Below are 8,972 nucleotides of genomic sequence, written 5' to 3'. Positions count from 1 at the left end.
ATTTTAGCCAACTGTGAAAACTTTCAGCTTTCCCAACTGTTATGTGTATTTGGGGAAAAAGCTCGCCGATGAGTGCAGTTAGTTATTAGCGAGTGAATTCAGCGAGTAGCTTTTTATCGCTATTATAATGTCAATATATTAAACAAACTCATAATCGACTGCTAAAGTTCACGGCTGTTCCAGCGGTTTTCTAAATTTTGTTTGTATCCAGACCCGATACATTTTGAGGCAACGTCCCCGATTGACCTGCAGTCGCCTATCCACAATGAGCTGAACTTCTTGTAGTCCCACAGCAGTAAAAAGGTCTCGTAGCTCTTGTTCCGTAAAGAAATACACCATTGTACCATCACCACGAACATAAAAGTTATCCTCTAAGCATTTGCCGCTCTTAAAGCGGAGCTGCGCCAAATCGTAGCGTCCATAATCGCGAAATAAAAGCAGACCACCTGGCCGCAAATACCGATAGCAATTCTCTAGAACTTGTTTCATTTTGGTAGGTTCAATTGCGGAGAGAACGAAGATCATTACAATAATGTCCTGTGAGTTCTCTTCGAATGGCACCTGCCATTGATCCTGTGTAGCATCCATCACAAAGACATCGCAGCGTCTATTATCGAACTGTGGTTGATTTCGCAAAATTTCAATGGCGCGTGCAGAGAAATCACAGCCGTATAACCTTAGTTGTGGTTCTGTGCTGTACTGTAATATGGGCAGAATGGTGTTGCCTACTCCGCAACCTAGCTCAAAAATGCTACGTGGTGCATCTATGGTTTCCATGGGCGCCAACTCCGGGAACTCTGTAAATAGCCAATGACGGTCCTTAAAAAAACGATTGTCGTGAATGCCATAAAAAGAATCCCAGAACTTTGGAGCATCTGCTTTAAAACGTTCGCGTTCATTATTGCTCATTTTGGTCTCCGAGTTCCTCTTAACAGCGGCTTCAGCCGCCTGCTCTTGTTCAGCATCCCATTCAACATGATCCCTGTAGATTGTTTAAGATGTTTATTTTAGAGCTCGTCTTTCAACGTGACAGTAGCTTTGTACCAGGCATTAAACTCGAACACTTCACGCGCATCTGTCAGTCTGCGAGATCCCGCACCCAAAAGTTTCTTTCGATTGCGCGTGTGTTCCCATTTTGTGCTGGCCAAATACCGTTGACTGGAGAGATATTTACCAAGCGTTGTGCTTAAAGACATCGTCATTGACCTTAAGCAGCCGAGTTCCAAATTGTGGTCGCTTCTCTTCAGTAGCTGTAGCGGTGCTGATGCTGTCAGCATGGACGTCAACTTCTGCATTTTTAGCTGTTTCATTGACTACGTCACTCATGATATGGTTTTACTTAGTGTTGATATTATTTCATGCAGATTATTTTGTAAACAATCCACCACATGGCGGTCAACGACAACAACAACAAATTTAAGGGCTGCAGTATGGCATGCCACAATATTCGAAGTTTCCATCACTTTGGTAGGGTGGCAACTACAAATAAACAAAAAGGTGGCAACTCCTAATATGAGTTAGTATAACAAAACCGCAACCAATTTTTTTTTGTAATGCTGCGCGTTGTTTTCTGCAACAAAGTGGACTTTTAAAACAATCAACATAAAAACATCGGATTATATTGTGAACTGGTTATATCGTGTACTTTTTACTTTTCCAAAATGATGAACGAAGCTGCTGCACTTGCAAATATGATACCCTACGACACAATAGGGCTGTACGAACAACCAAAGCCCAGATTCATCTTCAAGATGCCGCGCGTTGTGCCCGACCAGAAATCCAAGTTCGAAAGTGATGAGTTGTTTCGACGATTAGGACGCGAAAGCGAGATACGCTACACTGGCTACCGAGAGCGTAGCGTAGAGGAGCGCCAGGTGCGCTTTATGAATGGCTGTCGCGAAGGCCATACAGAGATTTCATTCGTCGCCTCAGGCACCAACCTGCAGCTGGTTTTTAATGCCAACCAGAACCCCTACCTGCACGATAAGGAATGTGATTTTGACAAGGAACACGGTAAAGTGCACATTAAATCGTACTTCATAATGAATGGCGTTTGTGTTCGCTTCCGTGGCTGGCTGGATCTGGAGCGTTTGGATGGTGTAGGCTGCCTGGAGTACGATGAACGTCGCGCCATGCACGAAGATGCAATTTTGCGCGATCAAATCGACCGTTATAACCAGCGGTTGCGTGAATTTGAGGACACCAAGCGAGCCTATCGCGACAACCGCCAAGATGAGATGGAGGCAGTACGACGTGGTGTGGCCTCTGGGGGCATTGGTGTAGGAGCTAGTATGTGGCGACGTTAGTTGGACTTTTGGGCGACGCCGTGGTCAGCAGCAGCGTCGTCGTCACAACAGCAGCAGCAAGAGACTCAATATGCAAATACTCAATATTTTATGGAAAACGGAAATGCTCCCTAATGCGCCGTAAAGCGAGATTTGAATATTTTTACGACTATATACTATACATATAGATAATTCTCTATAATATCCTCTTATTCTTAGTTGTAGAATTTAGTATATGTATGTATCTATTAATCTTTAATGCGAAAATGTAGTATTAAATAAACTTAATTCCAATAATCATCATAAATGATGACGCTTTTTTTAGTATGAAACGGTTGAAAAAATGACACATGCAGCTAATTTTAATATAAATTTTATTAACATTTTGCATTCGGCGTACATGAATGTAGATATATGTATATATAGTATAAATGTGTATAAGTATGTTTGAGCTTAGCACTAGACGGGGAAAAACACGAGCAAACGGCAAACCGAATTATTCCGTTTAACGGAACTGGAGATTTGAAATGCGAAGACCGATGCTATCTTTGCCAATTTGACTGACCTCGCACACTGTGCACAATCGACCCTTGTACTGTGGATCGAAGGAAGAGGCACAGAAGGGGCAGGTTATTTCAGGTTTGCCGCGGTACAGAGGCTTCCAGCTTATCCCGCAAATGTTGAAGGGATTGAACTCCTCGTATTGTAATTGATGCTCATCGACTGGATTGACTTCGCAGGCCTGCAGAATTTTGCGCACCTGCTGTGCAACATCCGGTCGTGGTCCAAGCTCCAGGAGACGACGCGCAAAGGACGCCGCTGTCTTGTAGTTTTTCAGCTTAAAGAACATATTGAGGGCTGTTCGAAGTGTGAGGATCTGGTGGACGGGCTGCAATTTGCAATGTGTAAAGTAGGCAGCCATCTCACAGAGACGTTTCTGCTCCTCAAGCGTTGACTTGGGCATACCCTTGCGCTCCGTTTCCATCTTGAGGCCTACAATGTATTCTGCGCAGATTTTCAAAAGTTGCTGAGCCTCGGCCACATCCAATTTTGTCTCAACAACTAACAGCGGTATGCTTATCAATATTGAATGGAATTTCTCGATAGCTTCGGTAAATTTGCCCGCAGTGGTTAGTTGATAGCCACCCTGAAGTCGCGATACCAAATCATTTAACTTTATGCCTAATGCTGGGCGCTGTAGTTTTGGATTTGTTTCACTAAAATTGCGCATAGGATAGCCGCTTAGCGATTTTAGATTGGGATTTGCTGTAAAGCTAGTACGAGCGCAAGTGTAGTTTTGCAAAAACAGTGTCTTGAATGGTTTGAAATTGACTACCCCGAGTTGGTCGTTAAGCAGCCTGAAGGCACTTTCAAAGGAACCAGCCTTGATGTGATCTAGCACAAGTGGCGAATGATTGGCCCATTGCTGTGCTGGTGAAAGGCCCTTGTTTGGTGCTGCATAATAGTTGCTGTCGAGGGCAGATGCTTTAATCTTAGATGCAAGCTCTTCGGGCACGATCAAATCATCGTCACCTACATCCCAACCGGCACCATCCTCACCACCAGCGCCGGCCTGTGGATCATCTGTACTGAGTGCGTCGTGCATTTCATCATCTCCATCATCATCCAGACCAAGATCGGCATCAGCACCCCAGCCATCGCCACCACCATTGTGATCGTCGAGGACAGCAGCATCAGCATTTATGTTTAAGGCCTGTCGGGCCGTGGCGCTGGTGCCGGCACGTGTAATCATCGCGCCCTCAAAGAAGCCTTTCGAAACTGTCAATAGTGGCCAGTTGGTCTCTAGCTGCTGTATCGGCACCGGCGGCTGTAGCAATATAGCATTTGGATTCACTTCCGGCAAACTAGTTCCCTGTGCTGCAAGAGCATCGCCTAGACTCTCGGTCAGCTCCTCCAGACCATGTGTAGCAGCCGTCAAATAAGCCAACGACAGTTGCCCGCAGTTCTTCAGTATATTGGTACGCTCCTTCACATCTCCAAGTAGCAATGCTCCCTGATACTGTGCTGAGACATCCTTGCGTATTTCCGCGATTTTGTTCATTTTCTTTAGCTTTTCCAGATTGCCAGTAATCAAATATAAGAAACTTAATTTGTCAAAATTCTTGGTACGTTGATAGCACATTTCCACGACCTGATGATTGCCCTGCATCAAAGCCGCCTGACCTAGACGGTCCCAACAATCCTTGTCATCCAGTGCCTTGGCTGCCTCCAAAGCGATCTCAATATTGCCACACTCCAGAGCCAGGCCAAAACGTGTCTTTTCGTCCTTGACAAAGTGCAGAGCTACCTCTGGATATCCCTTCTGCTGTAGATAAGCAATTATGCTCTGCCCCACAAGACGTGCATTGCGCACCATATGCAGGACTTCGTCATATTTGCGTTGGATTAGTGCAAGCTTGAACTTGTACTCTGTCGGGTCGATGTGGAGAACTCGTGTTCGGCATTCGCGATCCAGACAGAACACCTGATTGCCCTTGACACGTGTTAAGTAGATGGGTAAGTCAAGAGTGCGGATGATTCCATGATCGCCATTGGTAATCGCGTACTTGATGTGATTGCTTGTGGTATAGATGAAGACACCAGACTCGTCCCACGCACCCGATTTGACACGACAATTCTCCTGCACCGTGCACAAATACTGCAGGCGACGATCGCAAATGGTTACGGAATGTTTGCAAAGCAATGCTACCAATGACATATCGGGCGACCAGACTACATAACGGCATTTAGCCAATTTAATGCTGCCTACCGAAACCAATCGCTGTACTTCATAAAGCGTCACATACTCCGGATCACGTATAAGGAGCATGCCTGTGCCAGCATAAAAGATTTCCTCACAGAACGTGGGAATCTTTTTAGTCACCTCGTTCTTGAAGTTTTTGATCACCAATTGCTGATTACGATCCAATACGGCGAAACGATTACGTGCTACCCAGATAGCCGTGATGCCTGAACTACGTTTACTGTCCGACTCATTCTGGCTCTCACTCTCCTTGGGGATTTGGCACAGATCGTAGGTGCTATTCTCCAAATTGTTGGTGCGTACGCAAATGAGAACAGCATTCAGGGCCGGATTATAAGACATGCTGTACACAGGCGACTTGCCGGGACGCAGCTGCATGACCACCGTATCCTTCGTGGTGGTGAAGTCCAGCTTTCGCAAGAAACGATCCTTTACATAGTACAGCATATTTCCATGCACGGCATAGGCGGGACGCTCGCGTTCCAGCTTAAAGACCAACATACCTAACAAATATGTTTAATATTAATAATATTAGTAACTTATTCGCCCATTTTTTCCCTGACACTCACCTCCATCATGTCCGGCAGCGAACAAATTAAGAGTTGGATGAGCGGTCAGAATCCAGAATCGTTCACCGTCACGTCGGAATGTGTACAGACAATGGCGTTTGGTTATGTCCCAAACCCTAATGCTGCGATCCTCACCGTTCGAAATAATAAGATCCTGGCGCGGATGGAACAACACACAGGATACATTATTGTAATGACCACGGCAAGTGTCCACCTCCCAAGCTTTGTACTCGTTCATGCGCCACAATTTGACCAGACGATCATCGGCTCCCGAAACAATCAATGGCAGCGTCGGATGGAAACTGGCCCAATTTACGCCACGATCATGACCCTCCAGCACATGCTTGACCACAGCATCGGCTTGACCAAAAAGCTCTGTAGCTCCCGGATGCCCTTTTAAGTGTTCCTCTAAGCCCCCAGGACCTGGGGCGACATTCTTTTTGCGCAGTCCAGAAATATCCCAAACGCGAACCGTCTGATCCAACGAAGCAGAAACGATTTGATCCTCCGTGGGATGAAACTGCGCGCACATGACGTAATGATTGTGTCCAGTCAGCACACAAATGCAATTCCGTGATTGCCAATTCCAAATTCGGATGGTCTGATCATCAGAAGCGCTCAAAATCCAGGGGTATTCATGATGGAATGCCACTGTACGCACATAATCCAAATGAGCAAGTAATGTGAAAATGCAGCGACGTTGTTTGTAGTTCCACACCTTGATCTTATAATCGTCACCACCAGATACGAACAACGGCATCTGCTGATGAAATGCCACGCTGCGCACCGGTCCATCATGCTCATCGAACTTCTCCAACAATGTATGCATGCGATAGTCCCATAGTTGAATAACGCCGCTGTGCAAGCTGGTGAGGATCCATGGTCGTTTTGGGTGGAATGACAGACCCTTAACACGAGCCGATTTTGATTCAAAATTGGTCAACATGTTTGTGCTGATGTGGTGATATATGTATGTGTCGTGTTTCTTCTTAAAGGTGCTCCGCTGTCGGCTTTTCTTAAACGTCCACGTCTCCAAAAAAGTCAGCGCGAGGCACTTTGCTGTGTGCAAAAGTCATGGAAGAAGCACATATAATAATGTAATGATTTGAGTAAAATAAAATCAATTTAAATTAAGTGTTTTTAGATCAATTTATAAATAAACATACCAGTTAAACGAATTTTCCAAGTGACACGTCAATATCTGCTTCTTCTGCTTGATATCGTAAATAGCGTTGCCACATCAACCAAGTTAATCGAACAGCTGACGGGCTCATTGCAACAATTATCACCTGCATTTGTGAGGCTGCGTTTTTTATTATTGGCCTGAGATCGAAATTTTGGAATTATGTGAAGTTATATGAACCGATTGTAAATTGTATATTTCTACAATGACATTGGCGCATCGTGCGCTCTTCACGTGGTTCATACTACTGGTCTTTCTTATACTGCTTTGCCTACGCCTTGATCCTCGTACAACATGGAACTGGTTTGTGACGTTCATACCGCTGTGGATTTTCGACGGTATTCTTGTAATTTATGTTATCATCAAGATTATTCGGAAGTGGCGCAACCTAAAGCGTCTACGTGAGCTGCTCTTACTATACAAATGGAATATTAGTGGAGTGCTTTTGACAATTAGTTCGCAACTGTTTATCTGCCTTACTCTAGAGTTTCCGCAGGCAATACCCATCTATGTTACTATGCTGCCCATATCTACGCTTCTTCTTCTCGCCATTATCTATGTAGCCGGACGATTGCGAAAGCGTGAAGGATGGTTGTTATAAACTTGCCCATTATATATTCTTAAATATTAACATAAGTAAATATTTATTCTAAGTGTAAATACAATTAAATATATAATTAAAAGCCGTATTTGCTTTGCGTTGCACGACGCGTCTGTCGGTTAGCCGACCACATGGCCTGCAGTTCGGCTTCGTTGGCCTTAGCCTTGTGTGCCAGGTATGTGATTTGATGTTTGCGTCTTGTGCCGGCTACAGGCTCTTCATCGGTTAGCACGCCTGTGGGTTGGTAAGATGTTGACGAGGCCAGGGCGGTTCGCATCCATTCTTCACGATCGGGTAGAACTTCGGAGCCTGAGATGTCAATGACTTGCATTTCTTGAGCCTCCTTGCGGCGTCGCTTAGCATTTTTACCCACAAGTGCGTCCATGGCCTCGGCATTTAATTTTTGCTCGTGGTAGCGTTTTTGCACAAGTTGCAACTCTTCCAGGCTTGTGGTATCGGGTTCCTCACGCTCAGGAGCCTCCACAAAGAACTTATTGCTAGCCTCCACCATTTTGGCGGCCCGTTTGGCAACCAACGCGTTAATTTCGTTTTTGCTAATCTCTGGAAGCTTTTCCTCACTATGCAAAGAAAAGAAGTCTCCGCTGCTGTTTTCATCATCGTCGCTATCGCTTGCATTAACCAAAGAAGTTGTAGTATTGGTTACTGTTGCAGCTTTTGTTTGTGGCTTTTTCAATGGAATTCTGGTGCCATCGACGAATTCGGTGCTATATGCAGAACGACGCTGTTTTACAGTATCCGGTACGAAGGCTGGACATGGGTTATTAGCGGATGATGAATTGGCTGCTACTGAAGGGCCGGTGTCTTGCTTGATCGCTTCCTCGGTGTTCTTCTTTGTGAAGTCACGTTCAGATTTAGCTTGAGGCAATATACTGAGAAGTCCAGAGCCTTTAGATTTTCCAGGTTTTATTTCTCTGTTCTTTAATTTCTCTGCCTTCTCTTTGTCGACGTCAGAGAATTCCTTAAGCGATGGAATGCTTATTTTTACGCGTGACTTTGCAGGTGGTGGTGGGGGTTTTTCCAATGTTGAGCCAACTGCAAGAGGTACGGCCTTTTTGTGCAAAAACTCATCATCGGCTTCTTCTATTATTACTTTCTCCACACTTATGTTCCGCGGCGTAGGTAATTTAGCGAAATCGGTTGTTACTTGGAAATCAACAAGACCATTATCTGGCGTTGGTGCGATTCTCGGCTTCGGGAGAGCAAGTGTTGGTCGGCCAGGATTCAGATGATGAAGTGGTACTTCTTGCTGCTCAAAGTCGTCATCGTCGTCGCTTATATGACCATTTGTTGCTAATTGCGAGGGTTTTGTTATGTGGTTACTTGTGCTATTTTTGTTCGTTGTTGAATGATTAATTTGCAGGAGTTGCACTGTTGTGCCGCTATTCTCTTCCTCATTATCCGACTCCTCATCAGTGCTGGCGTCGTAAGCAACAAGTGACATTGTTTTTTAAAAGGAGGACTTCGACGGGTGTTCAAAAAACTTTTATTATTTGGAAGGCAACTCAATATGTTTCGTTCCATCTATTTTACATTGCCACCTTGTAGTTTT

The 8,972-nt window shown here is 44.9% G+C and overlaps 5 protein-coding genes across 6 annotated transcripts; 2 read left to right on the top strand and 3 right to left on the bottom strand.

Annotated features, from left to right (window-relative positions):
- Positions 1-135: 135 nt before the first annotated feature.
- On the bottom strand, positions 136-1,384 carry LOC115628269 (methyltransferase-like protein). Of its 2 annotated transcripts, none has more exons than XM_030524291.1 (2): positions 1,175-1,384; positions 136-982 (listed from the first exon to the last, which is right to left on the bottom strand). In XM_030524291.1, the coding sequence occupies exons 1-2, from the start codon at positions 1,324-1,326 to the stop codon at positions 169-171; spliced, it is 966 nt and encodes a 321-aa protein (XP_030380151.1). In that variant the 5' UTR covers positions 1,327-1,384; the 3' UTR covers positions 136-168. The 2 variants fall into 2 exon arrangements, with proteins under 2 accessions (XP_030380151.1, XP_030380150.1); XM_030524290.1 differs by having other exon boundaries at positions 1,045-1,317.
- A 198-nt stretch (positions 1,385-1,582) lies between these two features.
- LOC115628314 (protein big brother) lies at positions 1,583-2,592 on the top strand. The gene has a single exon (XM_030524368.1). It carries the CDS (start codon positions 1,662-1,664, stop codon positions 2,304-2,306), a length of 645 nt encoding a protein of 214 aa, XP_030380228.1. The 5' UTR covers positions 1,583-1,661; the 3' UTR covers positions 2,307-2,592.
- Positions 2,593-2,642: 50 nt separating this feature from the next.
- LOC115628280 (coatomer subunit alpha) lies at positions 2,643-6,857 on the bottom strand. Its single transcript, XM_030524309.1, has 3 exons — positions 6,785-6,857; positions 5,619-6,677; positions 2,643-5,552 (listed from the first exon to the last, which is right to left on the bottom strand). The coding sequence occupies exons 2-3, from the start codon at positions 6,562-6,564 to the stop codon at positions 2,791-2,793; spliced, it is 3,708 nt and encodes a 1,235-aa protein (XP_030380169.1). The 5' UTR covers positions 6,565-6,677; positions 6,785-6,857; the 3' UTR covers positions 2,643-2,790.
- Positions 6,858-6,965: 108 nt separating this feature from the next.
- On the top strand, positions 6,966-7,490 carry LOC115628290 (transmembrane protein 60). Its single transcript, XM_030524337.1, has one exon. The coding sequence runs from the start codon at positions 7,007-7,009 to the stop codon at positions 7,400-7,402; it is 396 nt and encodes a 131-aa protein (XP_030380197.1). The 5' UTR covers positions 6,966-7,006; the 3' UTR covers positions 7,403-7,490.
- On the bottom strand, positions 7,417-8,910 carry LOC115628289. Its single transcript, XM_030524336.1, has one exon. It carries the CDS (start codon positions 8,862-8,864, stop codon positions 7,479-7,481), a length of 1,386 nt encoding a protein of 461 aa, XP_030380196.1. The 5' UTR covers positions 8,865-8,910; the 3' UTR covers positions 7,417-7,478.
- Positions 8,911-8,972: the final 62 nt, after the last annotated feature.

The sequence above is a fragment of the Scaptodrosophila lebanonensis genome, unplaced genomic scaffold (genome assembly GCF_003285725.1).
Source record: "Scaptodrosophila lebanonensis strain 11010-0011.00,11010-0021.00 unplaced genomic scaffold, SlebRS2 tig00000113-arrow-arrow-pilon, whole genome shotgun sequence".
Classification (NCBI taxonomy): Eukaryota; Metazoa; Arthropoda; class Insecta; order Diptera; family Drosophilidae; genus Scaptodrosophila; species Scaptodrosophila lebanonensis.
Note: the sequence above shows the minus strand (reverse complement) of the source record. Positions and strands in the feature narration are given on the sequence as shown.

Excerpts from the sequence above, each read along its gene's own strand:
- LOC115628280 (XM_030524309.1), bottom strand. The coding sequence starts at position 6,564 with ATGTTGACCAATTTTGAATCAAAATCGGCTCGTGTTAAGGGTCTGTCA. Across the intron at positions 5,553-5,618 it reads CGCTGCCGGACATGATGGAG|GTATGTTGGTCTTTAAGCTG; the intron begins GTGAGTGTCAGG and ends CATATTTGTTAG.
- LOC115628289 (XM_030524336.1), bottom strand. The coding sequence starts at position 8,864 with ATGTCACTTGTTGCTTACGACGCCAGCACTGATGAGGAGTCGGATAAT.
- LOC115628314 (XM_030524368.1), top strand. The coding sequence starts at position 1,662 with ATGATGAACGAAGCTGCTGCACTTGCAAATATGATACCCTACGACACA.
- LOC115628290 (XM_030524337.1), top strand. The coding sequence starts at position 7,007 with ATGACATTGGCGCATCGTGCGCTCTTCACGTGGTTCATACTACTGGTC.
- LOC115628269 (XM_030524290.1), bottom strand. The coding sequence starts at position 1,310 with ATGAAACAGCTAAAAATGCAGAAGTTGACGTCCATGCTGACAGCATCA. Across the intron at positions 983-1,044 it reads GTGTTCGAGTTTAATGCCTG|GGATCATGTTGAATGGGATG; the intron begins GTACAAAGCTAC and ends AACAATCTACAG.